The sequence below is a fragment of the Aedes aegypti genome, chromosome 2, assembly GCF_002204515.2.
Source record: "Aedes aegypti strain LVP_AGWG chromosome 2, AaegL5.0 Primary Assembly, whole genome shotgun sequence".
NCBI lineage: Eukaryota > Metazoa > Arthropoda > Insecta > Diptera > Culicidae > Aedes > Aedes aegypti.
Window position 1 is genome coordinate 155,472,879 of NC_035108.1, and position 21,240 is coordinate 155,494,118.

At 37.1% G+C, this 21,240-nt stretch overlaps 1 protein-coding gene across 6 annotated transcripts in view; it reads right to left on the reverse strand.

The window, feature by feature from the left end:
* The window catches only part of LOC5566042 (WD repeat-containing protein 47), a 330,929-nt gene that overhangs the window by 54,610 nt on the left and 255,079 nt on the right, over window positions 1-21,240 (reverse strand). The window contains exons 1-2 of one of the 6 annotated variants that reach the window (XM_021842878.1): window positions 11,393-11,931; window positions 9,792-10,263 (exon numbers count right to left, since the gene is read on the reverse strand). The exons of the other annotated variants lie outside the window; for them this stretch is intronic. Of the exons in view, the coding sequence (XP_021698570.1) occupies window positions 9,792-10,263; window positions 11,393-11,823 (903 nt within the window). The 5' untranslated portion in view covers window positions 11,824-11,931. Of the gene's footprint in view, window positions 1-9,791; window positions 10,264-11,392; window positions 11,932-21,240 lie in introns of those variants that run through there. 6 annotated transcript variants of the gene reach the window in all.

A 21,240-nucleotide genomic window follows, 5' to 3' on the forward strand; every position in this document is an offset into this window, starting at 1 on the left:
ACAAAGGAGAGGCAACTCAAAAATTTAATTTTCGGCCTCGGCCTGTAATTTTTTAGGTCTATAACTGTCTAGAATATAATCTACAAGATATTGACACAAGATTTTTGCAACATTTTCATCTGAATCCATATCAACAGTTCACCTCACCAAAATTTATTAATTCACGGTGCATTTAAGATGATACCTTTCACAAACAACAAAATAAAAAAAAATGCACTAGACCCCCCGATGGATTATTTTCATTTTAGCAGCAAATGAAAGAGGAAGGCCTTGTCTTTCCTTGGTCCAAATTTGAGACATGCCGATTTTTATGTTATAAAGTTACATGATAAAGACACCGTGATTTATGCACACTAGCACTAGGTGGCGGAATTCCTTATGTCAGCCCTTGAGCTCCTAAACAACTTTGCCGAAGATGGTTTTTCCATATTTACACGACATCGCGAGATATTTCATGTTAAACATGAAAAACCAAGAGTGTTGCACAAAGTACAACGTGCGACTACTCGCGTTACAAAACTTCGCGCGACAACCGAAAGGTAAAAAGGGAAAAATGCCCACTGGAATTATTATATCGGTGTCCTTAGAAAAAGTTTATAGGGGTTCATGGGGAATTCTGAATTAACTGCAAAAGTTTTTATAAATACCTTCATGTTCTTTGCAGTTCTTTGCCTAAAATTGTATGGCACAAGGTGTAATAAAGCAAAATCTAGTGCAATCTGTCAAAATTGGACTCATGGAACCATACTAGAAACAAATATTCATGATTATTATGATGGTCTCGAACAGGCTTACAACGCATTTCTGTTCGATGACTCTATGGTCCCTTGAGATATCGACTCACGACTCATGGGGGTCCTATGGACTGTACCAAGGGACCGAATGTAGTACTAGAAGTGGTACTCATTCTGAACTCGACTACTCAGTCGATCGCCTTTGTTTTCTATACCTAGAAATTGTTTAATAGCTGAAGAGATTGATGCTGAATGGCAAGAAGAAATCTCCCAAGAAGCTTATGAAGACATTGTTGGAAATATTCTTGTAGGAATTAGTGATGCAACACTAAGATATACTTCAGTAGTGATTAATGGAGGAATTCTAGGAAAAAGATTTAAAAGAATTCCTGAAAGCATATATAGAGGAATTCTCAAAGCGAATTCTTAATTCTCAAATAATTGAGAAGTTCTTAAAGAAATTATACAAGGAATTCTTAAAAAATGGATGTAGCCTAAAGTAAATCTTGGAGGAACACCTGTTGGATGACTTATGTATAAAATTCAACCAAAATCGTTGGAGACCTCTGAATCTCCTGGAAAGACTGCTCAGAAATTCTTGAACAATTTCTGGAAGAATTTCTGCACGAGTCCGAATAGAAATGATTACGTTTCTAAAGAGCTTTGCTGCTGAAAACTCAGAAAAAATCGCTGGTAAAGCTTATGAAGATATTTTTGGAGAAAATCCTGAAGCAATTCCTGAAGATATTTTTGTAAGAATTCATAATGGAATACTTAAAGGAATTTTCGATGAAGTGCTAAGATAAATTCTTTAGATGACATTACTAGGGAAATCCCTGGAGTAATCCTTGTAAGAATTTTTGAAGCAGAATCATGAACCTAGAAGAATTAAATCATCATATTCATGAATAGAACTTTTAGCTTTTTGACTCCTAACTCCGAAATGTAAGAAATCGCTGGTGAAAATAGCGAAGTCTTCTGGCAGAACTCCCGATTTAATCTTTGGAGAAATTCCTGTAGCAATAATTGAAGATTCTTAAATTTCCTGAAATCCTGTATAGGTTCCTGACAGAATTCTCATAGGATTTTTTTTCCGGAATTCCTGCAGAAATCATTACTCTTCACTGCAAGAGACTATTTGGGAATATAAAAAATCTTCGCGCTTTTTAGTGGAATACCTATAAATAAATGAAAAACCGAATTCAGTACTTTGAAAAGTTAAGTCTAGTACAAGACACTGAAGACGGCCTTACTGTTAAGGAAGAAATGCCCATATCTGTCAAAGGATACTACCTCTAGTGGGATTATACGGTATAGTTCTAAGTTCAGGTTTCATCTATTCATTCAAAAATCTCAGTAGAAATCGCAGGAACAGCTCTTGAAGATATTTTCAAACATTCCCATGGATATATTAGTGAAGGTATCCATGGAGCGAACTGCGCAAAAAAAGAATTGAGAATAGTTGAAAAAAAATCTGGGTAAAATCTAACGGAAAGTTTGAAGGATGTTCTAAATGGACGAATTTGAATAATCTGAATCTGAAAAAAATGTGGAATTTCTGTAGAAACACTTATTTTCGCAGCAAAGAAGAAATTTTTAGAGATATATTTGATGAAACTCTCGCAGATCTTCTTTAAGGAACTTCTGGAGAATTCTCAGGCTAGATGCATGAGGAATTTTAGAATTCCTAATGGAGTGTCATTTGAGGAATTCCTAGTCCAACGCAGGAGACATTCCTGAAATAATTCTTGTAAGAAATGGCAGAGAGTGATAAACCTAGAAAAATCAAACCATCATATTCATGAATAGAACTTTACCAATTTTGACTTCAAATTACGAAATGTAAGATAAATCTATAAATTAAAACAGCTAATGCCATTTACCGACAGGCTCAACCAAAACCGCTAAGTATAGTTATGTTGTACCAGGTCAGTGCAGACGTTTCGGAGAAAGTAGTAACGTTAAAACAAACGATAAAATCTCAAGACAACACGCAAATCACTCCGGCGACTCTCGTCTGACGGTGTTCGTGTTTTCGCACCTGACGTGACCGTTTTAAATAAAGCATAACATCGACGTTGCGATGATCACCCGAAGCCGCCTCGGCCAGTAACAGAAACTCATCCCATGCTTGGCTGAAGTAAAAGTAGCTGAAAGAGCTCAAATCTTCCCGGCCAACGTACAATTGAACCATCTGCTGGATACCACGGGAAGAAGCTTACACAAAATGCTAATTGTCATGCTGAAAAGTTTGATTGCAACCTCGCGAGTCACACAAGCTGGTAGAAGACAGTCGAAAGAAAGCTCTTTCCTTTCTTGGACTATGCATACCAAGCACAGCATCAACATGGTGTTTGCGCTTGGGTTAATTTAAAAGTAAATTAATCTTGTTCGTGGTTACGAGTTAAGGTAAAGGTATAAAATGCACGACTTCAGCAATATGTTTGGGGCCGGCCATTAATTACGTAAGGATTAATGGGGGAATGGGGTGTTTGTGATTTCTTACGCACCATACAATTTATTTTTTTATTTTCATACAAAAAATCTTACAATGGGGCGAGGGGTGGTTGAAAATTGTCTTGTGTAATGAATGGACAGCCCCTTTCCAGATCTAAAATTTCTAACTCAAAAAGATCCTCGACTGCACCAAACTGGCCACGATCGCTGTAGAGTAAAGTGGGGCAAAAGTTCGAGTGGGGTAAGAGTTTCTTTTTAAGATTTCTAGCTCAATTCAAAACAAATCTTATAAATGTCATTGTGGTTCGAATGCTATTCAAGTAAGAGACTTTAACTCCAAATATCATAAAAATCTATTGACATTTGGAAAAGTTATGGCTATTTGTTGTTTTTTGACGTGAATATTGTAATTTTTGGTCAAACTTTCGTAGCATGGAACCAATTGAAGATAAAATCTTTTTCAATATTTTATGTAAGGGCGTTTCTAGGCCTATCATAAGGTTGCTTTGACGTGTATTAGATTTTGCATAAATGCTTGAAAACAATTTTTGGCCCATAGTGGGGCAAAAGTTCGAATCAGCGGGGCAAAAGTTCGACCCATGCATAAAATCACGGAAAAAATTTCAAATTGCCTAAAATCCACATATTATCTTCAAATTTAGTTAAATTTGTCTGATCGTGTGAAAACTGTCACCAAAATTTTACATTTCCACTTAGTTTTGCGAAAAACTGCTATTTTTGAGTATATTACAATCAACCCGGTTTTGGGCAAATTTTTGATGAAAATTTAGTGTGTATTTTTCGGCAAACTTAAGTTTACGGCTGGTGTAAAGTATGCCTGTCATAAAAGGATCGATATTTAGTGTTTTGGCCAGCGAACTTTTGCCCCACACTAGATTCGAACTCTTGCCCCACCGGTGGGGCAAAAGTTCGAATAAGACAATAAATTTTGAAACTGTTATAACTAAAAATAGGTAAATATTTGGACACAAGTTTGTTCAGCAAAATTATAGCCAATATGTTGAAGGTTCACTGTATGGTATTTGTTTTGTTTTAACTGCTATTGTTTTCCTGGAAACTTTGATTATACCACTAAGGTCGAACTTTTGCCCCACCTTACTCTATAGCTGTGCGTTTATCGCTACTGCTATTCCTATAGAGAATACCTATGTGTCGTTCATGATATGTCTCACTTGTGGAGCTTTAGCCGACCATTTGATAAAACTTCACCAAACTTGCATTTCGAGTAACACTCAGTACATTTACATTATGAAATAGAATACCGCATATTGAAGTAGAAATGCATCTTCGGACCACCATCACCTTAACAGTAGATGCCGATGGTGATTACAATTCGAGGAGCAAGTCGGTGCAAGTTGAAGCAAACAATAGCCCAGTTTTTGCAAGTTACGCTTTGATGATATTCTGTGTTGAATCCAAATGGAACTGATGAAAAGTCAGGTGAAATGAACGAAAGGGTGAACAGAGGAAAAACCTCCACCGTAGAAAGGCGGCAAGGTTGCTGTTGGTCGTCACGCGGTAGTGAAGTTCGGCTCGGTCGGAACACATGCATCCGACTGGTGAGTTGAAATTGGGTCACAGGGGCATCTTCGGGGTGTTTATTTGCCTATTCAATTGGTGTTCGCGACCGGGCCGAAGTGGCTATAATGAGGAAAGCCAAACAAAATTAAGCCATTTAATTATAACAATTTTCGGTAATCAGAGCCATCTTCGTGGAACGACAAACAGTGCTGATAATTTGGAGAAAGCCCTCGTGAAAAAAGGTGGTGAAATAGAAGGGGCTTCCAATGGATTAATGGATACATTGGTGAAATACGATCTGCCCCTGCATTTTTGACTTCTGTTAGACTGATTTGATCAATTAGAGGCTAATGAGCGAAAGATAAGGATTTTTGATAAAGAAATAAAAAAAAATAATGAAAAGAGCCAATTAAATGTAATGTAGTTGAATTAAGATAGGATTGTTATATGCATACTTCAATTTGATCATTTGGTTGGTAGATTCGGTGCAAGAATTTGATGTGAACTAGATTCTTGAAGATGATCACCCGAGCGGGAGATTGTATCTAGCACATATCTGCCATATTTTGGTATCATACTAAAATACGTTATTGTTCGGTGGTGATCCCACCATAATTTGACATTATTCTGGTAATAAAATGTGCCCATTCAATTCCGCCAAGCATGCCCAGGATTTTTTTTTCCAAGTAATGCTCTTCATGATTTTTTTTTGAGATTTTGTGATTTCTTCGTTATTGGTCGAGCAGATATTTTAACCCTCTAAAACCCAAATTTTTAGTTTCGATCTAAATGTCATTTTTAGTTATCTAAAATCGATCTAAAAAATATCTATCTTTCACATTACTTTCGAAGTACTATCTACTAACCCTTGGGTTGTTATCGATTCACTCAACTTTACACAATTTTGACTGATTCTCGAACTATTAACTGTCTGTTAAATTTATCTTCAATTACACTTGATTTAGGTTCGACTAACTATTTGTTTAACCTAAACTAATTCTGTTTTTTTTTCTCGAATCACTAAATATTTAATCCCAACTATACTTCTTGACCTATTCTCGATTTATTTTCGAAAAGCAAGCTGAAAAGCTTTATTTGTTCTATTGGGGTTGCAATTCCAAGAATAAAACTTATTTGATTTATGGAGTTCCAAAACACTGTTCTTTTGCATTGTTTACTTTACTTTATTCTAGTGGTCAACAAATCCGCACCAAACCTTAAAATGTCGATGTTTCACACCTTCTTTAGAACACTACATTTCCAATATGGAGATACATATTCCAAAATCCCTTTGCTAGTTTTTCGATCTAATTGGCTCCTTAACATACCAGTTGAAAATTTATGAACTTTCTTTTTTTTTGCGAATTACGTCCCGGAAACAAAACATGGTGAAGAACTCCCCACTTTTTTACAACTGTGCAATCGACTTAATTTTAAGGATATGAATAAATTTTTGACCAAAAGGATAAAATTTGTATATTAAATCTATCATCTAACACTTTATTCGAAATTTATTATCTATTAAAATAATGACTGGTTTGCTAAAAAAAACATTCTAATAACATTTTGTAATACAATTTGTAATTTGGCCGAATGCCGATTGGCCGAATGCTATTTGGTCGAATGGGGCGTTTGGCCGAATGCCGTTTGATCGAATCAAGAGCAAAAAAAATATTCAATTTTTTTCAACGCTGATGTGTAGGATTAATAAGTATGGCCCAATAACTGATCTGCTAGTTGACTTGTTGATCTTTATGATGTGGCGGGACGTTATGTTTGTCGCTATATAAGTGCTCCAAGAGAATACACCTAACTATCCGTTCATTCAGAACGAAGTTGTGAACGCGCATCAAGACTCTGAGCTCATGGTTTGTTCGTCTCTGGGCTATCAACAGTGTGCTAGGGTTTGAAATGTTTTTGATAATTTCATAAGAAATTTTTCCTTCCTTTAAACATAGGCTATTTTTTCAACTTGTACTGGTTTCATTCCTATTGGCAATAATTTAGCCTATATTTTAATTGGAAATTTTACCTTCTTTAAATAATCGGAAATTCTTTATAGTTACACTGTTTAAAAAATTATTTGCATTGCACTAGCTTAAATTTTTATAAGAGATTTTTCCTTCTTTTGATCATAGGCTGTTCTTTCATATTTTAATATTTTTCATAGTTAATGGAACTAAGGCTTATTATACGTTCATAGAGTCTTATTAAAAATTAGATCGAACGACTCGGTGAACACTTACGTTAAAGAAACTAACTGTTTCTCCGTTATGAAAAGAAGATGCCAAACTTGTGATTGCTATATATTAATTAATTTAAAAGAATTCAAAATAAATTATAATTAAGTACTATAAGAAGGATTGAAGCAAATCTGTAGCATCAAGACGAATAAGTCGTATACCGTTTACTAACTGTCAAAAGCTGACTACAAACGGTATGCAAAAACCTATGCTTGCAGCTATTACTGCTAGCAGAGAAGTGAATAATTGCTTACATGGTCTTTTTTCAGCATTGACTGTTCCATGAGCTAACACTAAAGAGCTGTATATCAATAATGATTTACCCTTCTTTAAGAATAAACTGTTCTTTGGAATTCAGCTTTGAAATTCATTACAAATGTATGCTAACTGTAGTTCAGTATTGTTTTCAATTTCGGCCAAACGGCATTCGGCCAAATGGCATTCGGCCAAATGAACCTTTCGGCCAAATGACGTTCGGCCAAACGGCATTCGGCCAAATGACCCGGAATCGAGTCAGGAATTTATAGACAAAATCAAATATTGCACGTGATTTTATATGCAAACAATTTTTACATCAACACATTATTTCTCGGAATTTGCTGAATCAAATAATTGAACATTTGATTAAAAATTGGATCTAAATCCGTGATAGTCGAATACACGTTTGTATTTAGTGGTCAGTTCGTACTCAGGTCGAAATACGTAGTTTTGTGTAATCACTTTTCCAGCGGAAAGGCACAAAAGCAAAAGGAGTGTCTGCGACAGGGATGGGAAATGTACTGTAGCCAACATACCACCTCGACATTCACATTTTTCTACACGACCATCAAAATCCAAAGCAAACCATGACCGTTCAAAACAAAACAATGTCACGGCTCTTCAAAACTGTCAGTCGTTCTCTTGCCTTAGCCAACGTCGGACGTGTCGGTTTATCTCGAATGAATTAGAAGTGCAACCGCAGGTAGTTTTTTTCTGCTGTCGGTGTGCTTTGTTCGGACTATCGTACGATTTGTTGTTCAAAGAGAAATGAGCGGAGAAAAGATTGCCAATACGGTAAAATTTCAATTTCCTGCCGGATTACCTCGGCCAACATGGGTCGAAATCGCAGGTTTTTTGAAAACACTGGACTCAGATGCAACTACTATGGAAGCAGTGTACAAAATGGGAGCAGATAAAAGTGTATGCATAAAGTACACAACGGAGGCTGCGATGCATGACGCACTGCAGCGGAATAAAGGAGATATTCCATTCAAGTATTCCAGTGGTAAATCTGTACTGCTACGAATGCTGATCGCGGGAATCGACATACAGTATGTGCGTGTGTTCGATGTCCCCCCAGAGGTGGATGATGACGCATTGTGTGCAGTGCTTAGGACGTATGGGAAGATTCATCGTACACTGCGGGAAAAATTTCCTACCGGTCTGGGCCTAGATCACCTGTACACTGGTGTACGAGGTGTGTACATGGAGATGAAACATGATGTTCCTCCAGCGCTGAATATCGGACAATGGAATGCGAAGATATTCCACGACGGACTTAAGGAAAAGTGTTTCTTGTGCAAGTTGGAAGGTCACCGAAAGAACTCTTGCCCGGCGGTGAAAGTTACGGAGAAGCGGAACCATGTAGAGAGCGGGATTTCTTATGCTGGCGTCGTTCAAGGAGGAGCAGTTGTTCCGCCGAACAAAATGGAAACTGTGGATGACGGCATAATAGAAATCATTGAAGAAGAAATCTTGGAACAGCATACGGAAGTGGTAGAAAAAGAAGAAGCAAAGGTATCTACACCGAACATGGACGAGATGGACGAGGAACGGTTGAAAGAAATTGATGCAGCAGCTGAGCAACTTGGATTACCAAATTTCAGTAAAAATATAGCTAAACTCTCGGAGATGATTGACGCTCTACCCTGTCAGAGTAAAGCAACGGCAAGTGAACGACGGGCGCAGTTTGCAACATCGGGTTCGACGGAGTTGCGACCAAAAAAATCTGCTCGGAAGAGTAATAAACTATAATATTGTAACTAATCATAGTTCGAAGAATTCGGCTCTGTTATGCCTTGCGGCGCCTCGAGCCTTCCAAATAAATTGATAAAAAAAAAAAATCTTCAAAACTGTTATCTTCTTCTTCCCAACGTTTTTCAAACCCAAATGCGAAATGACTCAAGCACAGTGGTGACGCGATTTTTTTCGGTTTCCGCGGTTTTGCATTTTTGCTCGATAAAGGCAGCATAAATTGAACTTGTTTATTTGTATCGCAACGGAATGATTGTGCTCTTGCTATTAGCGATTGGATGATTTAACTCTTTTTCAATAATTCACCTCGAGATGGCTGCCCGAAAACGGTCATAGAGGAGAGACAAAAACAGTCAAGCAGTGTGTGAACCGTTGGCAGCGCAACGCCTGATGGTATTGATGTTGCTGCTGCTTTGCGTTTTGGTTGACTGGCAGAATCGATGAACTGTGATAAATAGTGGTCACAGTTCCCAAGCCTGGTCTGCGACACTCGGTCAGTCGATTCTGAGCTGGGTATACTGAAAAATTCTACTATTTTCAAACCTTTCAACAGTTTTTCGAAGTGATTTTCCGTTCAACTGTAAAAATAGCATAATACATACACAATTAGATTGTTTTATGGCATCCATACGATTTGCAAGGAATGCTAAATTGTTAAAAAGCTTCAAAGCCGTTTTTTTCTAAGAAGTAAGATTTTGTCCTTTACTCCTCTCTGGATTTAGTCCCCTCTGTTATTAAAATTTATGTGACTAATTTTCTCATAAAATATATAACATATTAAAAAAATCACAAACATAAATACCTGGTAATAGCTCTCGTAGTTGGTTTCAACATCTAGCAAATTGTCCACCGAATGGTTCTTCATGGACAAGAACTTCCCTCCGGTAACGCCGCCACCATTCAAGTGGTCACCATAGCTATGGACACCGTTCAGATTGTTGCTCGCGAAGTTATTATTATAGTGCCGCAGCCCATTGGCGTGGATTCCCGAGTGGCTGGGGCTACTGGAACTGTTGTTGTTATTGCTATTGTTGATCATGTTGTTGCTTATACTATGACTACCGTTCAGACTGCTGCCGTTGTTCAGCTTAACGCCGTTTCGAGGCCGGTACTTGTTGTATCCATTCTCGAACAAGAAACCGCCGGTCGTGAAATCGTCCATCGATTTCGAGCGCGACTTTGTCGATGAGTTGAGATGGAAAAAGGTGGGCTGCTTCTGCAAACGGTGATGCAAAAACTGACCAGCGCCACCATGTTGCGTCGTGGAATGTCGCCTGCGGATCGTGGAAAATTGCGAGGTGGTTTTGTTTTGCGAAACACGAATTGCGTGAGGCCCGCTCGAAAGTGGGTATTTTTCCCCCCGATGGAGGTGAAATTCAAAACTGAGCCTGCTCGATAGAAAATGGTCACTATGACAGAAAAAAAATCCCCATTCGAAAACACTTCAATTCAGCATGAATAATTGACCCAGGTCAAAAACGAGCTCCCAAGTGGAGCTATTGCAGCGCAACACACGCAAATTAACGGTACGTCCGACATTTCTCCCCTAGGCCAGTACAAACCAGAATTTCTCTTTGGAATTTATGCGCTTACCACGAGCCATCCATATGTACCACCATTAGGGTGTCCTAGATATGTTCGAAAAGTTATGGTGCTCAACCCTAGAATGAAAGATGTGCTTAATTATTGCATTTTTGTATAACAAATAAACTTTCTAAGAAAAATTAAAAAATTAAAAGAAAAATTTTAGGCTTTGACAATTTTACGTCAAAATATGAGAATTTCCATCAAAAACAGCAATTTTTCATGATTTTTTTTTTCAGAAAGATTATTTGTTTTACAAAAATGCTATAATTAAGCATATCTTTCACTTAAGGGTTGAGCACTATGACTTTTCGAACATTGATTTCTTCTAAAACACCCTAACCACCATGCTGTCGGCCAAAACGTTACACGGCGCATGTTTGCCGCTTAACGCAACAGAATGACCGTGCGCTTAAGTGAAATGGAATTTAAAGTGCAGAAGCATTGCTCGACTTGAATGTGGAGCAACGAACGAGTTCCTCCTTGCAACATGATTTATGACCTTGAACTAGTCGGCGAGCAGCACTATCCAGAGCAAACATGCATTTGGCTAAGCCTGGTATTGAAGCTATCATTTTAAAACTACCGCTATTTCACCGGTGGAAAACACTAACACTAATTAATGAAGATGTATTATTTCTGATCAATGTGCACTTGAATTTGATAGTTTATCAATACCAAATTCATAATTAGAGATATTGGACCTATAATCTTTCCATTTTCAAATAGTTTAGCAGCTCAATTTTGAATTTCACCTCAGTCCTTCATGTTGATTCATATCGCAAAACAAAACCCAGGCTTTATCCGATTCAATCCTACCTCATCCGTCGCACTTCTTCCAGGTTGCTGTCACTATCTACCACCGCGGTCATCCCGGCGATGTTCTTCACTTTCCGCGCGGCAATATTGTTCACCAAATAGTTGTTGTTGTAATCGAACACCGATTGCGACGATTTCACGTTCAGAAAGATGTCGCTCTTCTGCCGGGTCAACATCGGAGGCGGCCCATACCGATACCCGTTGTGTCCGACACCGGCACCAAAACCACTTCCCGGCATGACCATCCCGGCCGATACCGGACGCATGGATATGTTTCCCATCTCCAGGTTACTCGCCGCCAACCAGCGAGATTTGGCCACTTTTTCCGCGTAGGTCGGAGGCCATGGTCTCAACCGACGGTCCGAGTAGCGCTTCTCGCCCATTCCGTTCATTCCGAAGCTGCGTTCGAAGCGGGCCGTCGTGAGTACCATGTCGTTCGTTGTCTGTAATCCCAATCTCAGCGGCCACAGCACAGTTTGTCACGCATCAGAAGTCACACTAGCTCTCACGAGCAGAGCTAGGAAGAGTGAGACAGGCACCTGTTCTTTTTTTTGTGGGTTTTAGCGGTAAACATAATGAATTAATTGAAAGAGAAACATTTGCTTGAATTTGAATAAGCTGAGTGTTTTTCGAATTGTGTCCCAATGTGACCGACCGCTACAGATATTTCCTAACTTTTGAAAGCGATCTCTAGGAAAGGTGCTACACAAAATGTTACAGATTATGCATTAAAGGTAAAATAGGCCAATTAATTTGTAACGCTCTCAAAAAGCCTATTTTAAACCAAAGATGTGAGACCCCAAAATCAAACCCTGAAATTTATTTTGTAAATTTGTTTTTTTTTTTTCTGGGCTTCCTTTCTGGAGCACCTAGAACCTATTTCAGAAGGAACCATACCATACTAGGTCCAGAATTTCTTACGTTTGTATGAAATGACTGCTCAAATTTACTGATTTATATTCCGACTTACAAGAGCATCCAGTTTTAACCATTTCGGAGTATCTTGAAACCGCTTCTGGTAGGGTGTGGACATTTCCAAAAATCGTTCAGGCTAAACTGAGTGTTTTTGATAATTTCAGAATATGTACCCCAAGCATTTTGGACAACAAAATATTTGCATTATTAGCTATAAGGCCGGAACAAATCTTAGAATCCTCTTTTTTCACTTTCCATCAAAATGGAAACTCAGGAAAATTTATTATTTTTTATTCTAATATGCTGCAAAACCTTGCTTTTGCAGCGTATACCCGCCGATCAAAATGTTTTGAACTATTATCACGATTTTTTTCTTTTTTTTATAACATTGACCGTATTACATTTTTCACAATCAGAATTTTCTTAATAGCAATCTCCAGGTTTTTCACCCATAATCTTGAGTTTTAGTGAGAGAAAGAACAACTTTCAAATTGTATTTCAACTAGAGTTAATGTTAAAAACACCCTAAAAATATTGCACTTAACTTGAAATCAAACTTAGATTGTTTTGATTTGATATAACATGTATGTATCCCTCTGGTTGTAAAAATATTTCACTAGATTTGAATAAAACTGGCACTGAGAAATATATTGCCCACTTGTGCCATGTTCTTTGCAAACAATAACGAATGTTGGATAATGTGTTTTGAAAAGCAGATTTGATGGCAATTATTCTACGTTCAGTTTTTATATTTATGCAGCAATTTTCCCCATAAATATGATTTTATTCTTTAACGAAATATAAATTCAAAACGTGTATACAACACAATGAAGACAAAGTGTAGTAACACATTTGATACGCAGCTTGTGGAAGATAATATCAATATTTATGCATCCAGCAGAAGAAGAATCTACTAGATCAACTAGAATCTAAGATCTACTAGGATAAATGCGATGAGTGCTGTAAAAATCGAGTTCTAAAACTTGTTGCGTACAACATTTTTTGAAATTTCTTAGAGGACCACTTGGGTACATTAAAAAGCATATCGTTTGCCATCATTTTAAAATGTCTGAAAATGGCTATGTAATGATTCATTGCGCGACTCAAAACAATTGCGCAATGAAAATGCGTTGCGTGGTAGTCATTATATACCGTTTTGACTCATATTCCGAACACTTAAGGCCAACAGTGACTTCAAATGCATCTGATAGGCATAAATTAACTGATATTTATGAAAATTTCAATTTCTTCGCAAAGTCTAACTGTAAACTGTTGGGTTTGCCGATAAAATTGTTTATTTTAACTTGTTTAGTATTGTTTTTACGCAAAAGTATGGAACAACATTTTGATTCAAATGCCGAACACTGTGTTCATTCTGTCTCATATTCCGAACACCTTGACTCATATTCCGAACAGCACGAATAAAAAGTATTCAAATGAATAATTTCGCAAATAAATTTATCTGAGCTAGTTTTACTGGTCTCGAACTAGAGGATCATCACTACTCCAGAGGTATAGAATAGATTAGAAGAGTTTAAATTGGATTGCAATTGACTGCCATTTCCTTGCAGTTTGATGACATATTTCAGCGAAACATTTCAACCAAATCGCCATACAAAAACGGAGTGTTCGGAATATGAGTCTGTTCGGAATTTGAGACAAAACGGTAACTGTTTGAAGTTGCGTAATTACTATAACGATACTGCCTAATTCAGCGCAGTAAAGTAGGCCGTTACATGACAGATTGGCAGATAGACAGATTACGATGAAAAATTATCATTATTTTAAAAGAAAAACGTCCATGAAAAGTCCCAAACCTATCAGTATTAACAAACAGATTTAAAACTAGCAAAAAAACACGAATAATAATGAAAATCAACACTGAAAATAAATCATTTTACTTATTTTCCTCCTCTGACATTTTGAAAAATTGTAAGGGGGGGGTGACAAAAGTAAAATTTTAAATTTGTTCCGGCCTAATATAATGGTATTCTCTACCAAAATAACGTTATTGATGGATTGTTTAACTTATCTTTACAAGGCCAGTCTGTCTATACACCGGTATATATAGTATCATCAATCAACAGCAATGGCATAGAACAGACATAAAAAAAAATGTTATATTCAGATAAACATAACCGGTTCTGATTCTGTCAAATCAGTACAATTTAATAATATAAAACTAAGATAGCATTCAAAATATCGGAATTGATCATTTTTAATCCAAAAGTAAAAAGAAGAAAAGCCGTTAACCAGTAAGAACTTATGGGCCGCTACCGGTTTCTAGGAATCGGTTCAGGTAGGCCTCCAGGAATTCTCCAGAGGCATTGCTCCAGAGATTTCTTAAAAATGTTTTCTAGCGACATCTACCGGTGATGAATCCCTTTGAATTACTTCATTAAGAGGTTCCAACAAGAGATTCATTTATGTATTCTTTCTTCAACCATTCCCCCAGGAATTGCTCCAAGGAGCCTTTTGGAATTCTTCCAGGAAGTTCAAAGAAATTACTCAAAACTCAGTCCAAGCAATAGTTCACAAATTTCTCCAGAAATACCATTTAGAATTCGTCTATTTTTTTGTTTTGTCGAGAATTCTTATCCGGAGCGCTCACACAAATCTTTTAATGGTTTTTACTCAGGAACTTCCCTAGCAGTTCATCTAGAGAATTATCTTGGAATTCCTTATTTTCCTCGTGGAAGAATTCTTCCTATGTTATCAATTATTTACTCCAATTTTTTCCATGAATTCTGCCAAGACTCCTCTCTATGGTTTCCTCAAAGAGTTCTTCAAACAATCTCTCCCTTGAATCCTCCTAGGATGCCTTCAGGAAATTCTATTAAAAACCTTCATGAACGGATTCCTCCAAGTGCACCTCCAGACTAGAGGCTGTATGGGTGATACACGAATTGCATTACACTAAAAATCGCTACCCCCTAATGTAGCAATGGTGGTAGGTCATTTGGCATAAAGTCGTTTGGCATAAAGCCGTTTTGCATAAAGCTCATTAACATAATGACCATTTGGCAAAACGGTCGTTTGCCATAATGGTCGTTTGGCATAATAAGTATGATACCAAGGATTTCTAAACATGACATTTGTTTTCATGTTTCTATTGAATCCCACTGACAACATCAGGCTTATTTTGGAATCTATTGGTACAACAAAAAACTGTGCTTCGTTCAACAATCCCATGTTCTTGAATAAACTCATTGATTACCGACAGAGGGTAGAATATTTCAAATAATATATTATTATTTACCCAGAGATGGAAAGGCAATCTCTCCAATAAAAAATATTCTTTAGCACTATCGGAATACATTTTGGCACTGAAGCTTTTGATATATTTATCTCAAATATACCCTTCTATCTATTGATTGTTGTTTCGAAATATGATGTACCAACAATTATAGTTATTACAACTAGTCATATAAGTGTAACTTTATATTATCTTCATGTACACATAGGTTGTTCTTTAGCGCTATACTGTTCCAATGATTATTTGTTTTTAAGCAGATATTGAAGTACTTGTTTTTAATTATGATTCGTGGTTTACGGCTAACCAGCCGAGTGGAAGTTTAACAACTACCGAAAAACTAAACATTATATATACTTTGCAATTGGATTAAATGGACACATTGATGTGAAGTTTTGCGAAAAAGTTACACGTCTTCTCGGTGAGAATCGAACTCACGACTCTACTTAGGGCGCGTTACCCCTACGCCACGAGAGGACTCATGGACGCAGAAGTTAACCTGAATTCGATTTCAGCTCAATAATCACGTGGTCTTTTTTCGCAAAGTGCACTTCTTTCTGAACAATTACATGCCCACCCAAAAACAACGCTTTCTATTTATATCTAATGCTTAGCCCGAGAGCGCATTAACACACCATACTCGCCAACAACAACCCATTGGAAGCCCACATAATAAAAACCTCAACCAGCACAGCTGTTGACTGAAAAAATTAAGTATGTCAATCTTCAGAAGAAACCACTAATTATATATGATATATGATATATATTTGAATCAACTCATTTTCAAACACTCATATGTCAAACGGCCATTAAGCCAAACGACTTTATTGCCAAATGGCCTTATGTTAAACGGGGTACAATCGTAACAAGATAACGTTTCACGTAACCCACTCCCCACTAATTACGAAACGCTCACTCAAGATTACCCCCATATATTTTTCAAGTTTTGTTAGAAAAAGGAGCTTGCACTGTGAAAACGTTTTTCCTTTTTTCAATAACAATATATAGTTTCCTCGTCTAGTAAACGCATTTGCTACGGTATGGATATTGTTTGTGTACGATGTCTATTGAACTCAAAAAGTATTACGAGAAATCCTTCATAAATTCCTTCTAAAATTCTCCAGAGATTTGTCTAGAAAGCCTTCTTCTGGGAGTTTCTCAAGGGTTAGGCCAAAAATTCTAATTAGAATTTCTTCAATAGTTTCTATAAGGACTGCTAGACTTTTTCCCCATGGATTCCTCTCAAAATTTCTACTGAGATGTTTTGATCAATTTTTGGATGATATTTTGAAGCGAGGAGGAACTTTTGAAGTAATCTCCAGAAGAATATCTAAAAGCATGATTAAAAAAATTCTTGGTGTAATTTATATTTGAAGAACTACAAGTTTTGAAGAGCTTTAAGAGCTCAATTTTTTGGAGAAATTTCCGAAGCAATCTCTAGAAGAATACTTTTAAGCAGTCTTAAATGAATTTTCAGAGTAATTTGTACTTATAGAACTAGTGGGTCATCTGAAACAAAATCTTAAAAGTATCGCAAAAAAAAAATCTTGTAGAAATACCAGTAGGATATTTCAAACATTAAGGAGGAATTACTGAGACATTCCCCTAAAATATCTGTAGAAGATATCCTAGAGTAATGTCTGGATGAATTTTGAGTAATTTCTGGAGAAATTTGAGGAGGGATCTCAGCAGTTTTTGAATGTGTCTCTGAAGAAGTTCTTTACGGTATCCCAAGAAAAAACAATTAGATAAATTCTTGGAAAAACTTCTGGAAGATTTGCCAAAGAGATGCCAGAATCATAACTTGAAGAATTCATGAAAGTCTCCAGTAGGACCTCTTGAAGAAATCTCAAGAGGAATTTTTAAAATTATTCTTAGAGAAATTTCTTGCAGAATTCTACAGAAGGAATCTCTGAACCAAAAGAAATAATTGGATACATTCTTGGAGAAACTTCTAGAAGACATCGTGAAAAAATATCAGAAGCAATATCCAGAAAAGTTCTTGAAGGTATTCTAGAGGAATTCTTGAAGGAATCTCCGGAGGATTTTTGAAGTAATTCTTATATAAATTCGTTGCAGAATTCTGCACAAGGAATCTCTGAACACCTGCAGCCGAAAAAATCGTTAGGCGTATTACTGGACGAATAAATGAAGGTGCTGTTTAGGAAATTCTTCTAAACTACGCAGAAATTATTGGAGGAAGTTGGAGAAATCCCTGGGAGAATTAATAAAGAACTCTTAGCAGGAAAGGAAGCTTGAGGAATCCGGGACAGAGCCCCTGGAGGAACCTCTGACAAAAACCTCAAGGAATGCCTGGAGGAATTTACTAAAGAATTATCTGGGAGAATCTAAATTACACTAAAAAAAACATGTACATTTCAGCGTAAAATCGCGCATATAAAGAGAATGACAACTTTTTCACAAAGTAACATCCACATCGCGTAAAATTACATGAACATAAGGTAAATTTCCGCTGAGCATCGCGTAATCACGCATTGATTCAAAATAATCACGCGTGATTTCGCAAAAATTTACATGACGGTTATGTAATTTAACACGATGTGTCATGTTAATTAGCGTCGAATTTTGCAGACATTTATTTGTATGATTTTATGCAGAATTTCTGTGCAGAGAATTCGTTCGAATATCCCTGGACAGATTTCGGGGGCATTTTCTGTAGTGATCTCCGAAAAAATCCTAGGGGTACTTATGGAAGAACCCAGAAAATTCCAGGGAAAGAAATCGGAGGAATTCCTGAGAAAATTTCCCTGAAAGATCCCTGGGAAAAAATCTGGGAAAACCCAGGACGATCCTTATACCTTGAGTTTGTTAATTTCACTTAGAGGGCGACTCATTGCTTCATTCTCGCCTTCACATAAATAGTGAATTTACTAATAACCATGTGTAAATCCACTTTAGGGGTGATGAGGATCGAAAGAACAAAAGAAATAACCTCGATGAGGAAGAAAAAAATGAACCCAAGGTGCATATTTATAAGCGAGTATGTTAAGTCGAAAAATTTCGAGTATCTTCTTCGTTTGATTGCGTAAAGTTTTTTTTATAGTTTACCATATCTTTTCACTGAAAAATATTCTTACACAATTTTGAACTTCAAAGCTTTTCGAGCACAAAGAGGTCTTTCGGGAAACTGTCTTTCGGGGAAATTACATTCACGTAATCACAAACAGGTAAACGACGTTCGAAGAAAATATTACAATCCCTAGAAGGGTTTGAAATTTTCGGGAGAATACCTGATGGAAACCCTGGCGGAGTTCCTGGTGGAATAATTTGGAATCCCTGGTAGAACTCCTGGAGAAATTCCTGAGATAATTCTTGGTGGAATCCATGGTAGAATATCTAAAAAAACCTGTTCTTAAATTTCTGAACAGCAATTTCTATAGCAATCTCTGATGCAATTCTAGGATAAATCCCTGATGAAATTGTTGAAGAACTCTCTTATGTTATTCCTGCTGAAACTCCTGATGGAATTGCTCAAGGGATTCCTGTTAAAATCCCTTGTAAATTTTTTTGATATTGCTCCTGTTGGCTAAAGAATTTCTGATGCAATTCTTGGGGGAATCTGTAGATATATCTGGAAGAAACTCTGGTAGAAACCTACTGAAATTCCTGGATGATCTCATAGAGGAGAAGTCAAAGTCCTATCTGAATCGATTTTAAGAATCCGCTAGCGGTCGTAAGTTGTTGTTGGTGGAAGATATTGCGTATTTTTACTTCTGGATAATTTTGATCTGTCGAATGGTATTATGTTATTAAATTGTTCTGATTTAGCAGGATGTTTGGTTTTTTACATGGCGTCTACTTGAATCTCGACGAAACATCATAGATTTTGAGCTGTTATGTTCTGATTATGTTCCTGCTATGAAATCGGTTTAGAAATAATCCGAATGGTCAGAGGTGTAGCGAATTATTGTGTGCATCAGTTCTTTCTGAAATCGGTTACAGGAGCCTTTGAGTCCAGAAGGGCCAAATATACGAAAAAAAGCTGAGGCTTCCATATTTTCATAAGGTTGCATAGCTTTTGTTTGAAGCTAAAATAATAAAAATCTGTTCAAAAAAATGGATTGTCGAGAGAGTTTCAAAGTCATTGGTCATTTTTTACCCTTAATGTGTAATGTGTAACTTTTTCTTAGTGCATGAAGAATGTTAAGGAATCTCAAATGTGATCTGTTTTAAAGTCTATGGCATTCCATGAGAGACCGATTTGTACATCTCCCATACATTCAGCAACTGGAAATTCAAACAAATGTTTCAGAGCATAAATAGAGGATTTCGATCAACGCACTTCAAAGTACATTTCACACATTAGCACTGTCAGTCACCCACGTACTTGAAGAAAAAAAAGTTTCACCCAAAATTACAAAACCACTCAATCTTAGCAATGGTGACCACCACGGAGCAAGAAAAAAAACCCGAGCACTAATGACACTTTAATGGGTCTTTGTACCTTCACTACGAAGTGCCGTAAGGCGCGGTAAGCGGTAAACTCGTAAAGCACTTCTCGCATTATTAATTGTAGGTACTTGGCGGCGAAGCTGCTGCTTACATTTCCTATTAGCTTCAACGCACTGCAAAGTCGTGTTGCTGCTCACAGCACATCAGACGCAATTGCTTCTCTTCAGATCCCGTCTTCAACCGGGAGTTCGTTTATACTGATCCTAATCGTCAATACAATTCCGAATTCACTGACTTTTCCCAAAGTTGATGAGTTTTCACTAATTTGCACATTGTCGCTTTCAAACTATGTATTTATTTGCACGCATCACCCATCATGATGGAGGAGCCTTCCGAACCGAATTGCCGAACCGAGCCGCCGAACCGTTTTAATGGACACCTTTCCTCCAAAAGATGTTGAAGAGACTTTCGAAAAACAGTTGGACTAAGCGCGAAAAATGCTACGATTGGCACTCGCGCGATGCCGAGAAACACTAACGCGCAATGTACACTGCCGTGCAAAAATGTTTTGTCCATATGTCTGCGAACACACGTTCCATTGAAAATCTCTATGGCTCATTTAGAAGGCAGTTACTTCGTATGTATTTAGACAAAAATATTTTTGAAAATTTGTTTACTAAATACTAAAAACTTAAAGTAGTGTCGTTTTTCAAAAGTTACACCGAAAACAACATGGCTAATTTGAAAGATGTTTCCGCAAAGTTTTGCAATTGTTCTACGATATTAGTTTCAAATCACGCGTTGATTTAAAATGTAAGTCGATCCAATGCCGAGGGTTTTTTTGAAAAATGTCACAACTTCAAGTAAAAATTTAGTATTTCTGATTGAAATACCTACGAACTAAGATTCACTCATTGCCTTTTGAATGAGCAATAAGGAGACGTGTTGTCAACGAGATATGAACTTTTGTTTGATTTCCAGGGGGTGCCCCATATTTTTACACGAGAGTGTAGCCACAATGCTGCTTTAACTGGCTGGCTGTTTGGTGTGGTGTTTATCTCTGCTGCTTCTTCAAACTAAATCCATTGGTAGTTTTTTTACCTCCACACAATTTTTGGTTATGGTGCGAACTGATCTGCTGGACAAGTGTAGGTACGTAGATGATGTAAAACCGTACAAAACAGTCATTGTTGTGGGCAGATGGAAAATCGAAGAAAGTTTTCCTTTTCCTTTTAAATATTGATCTCTGCTGGTGGAACGATGCGTA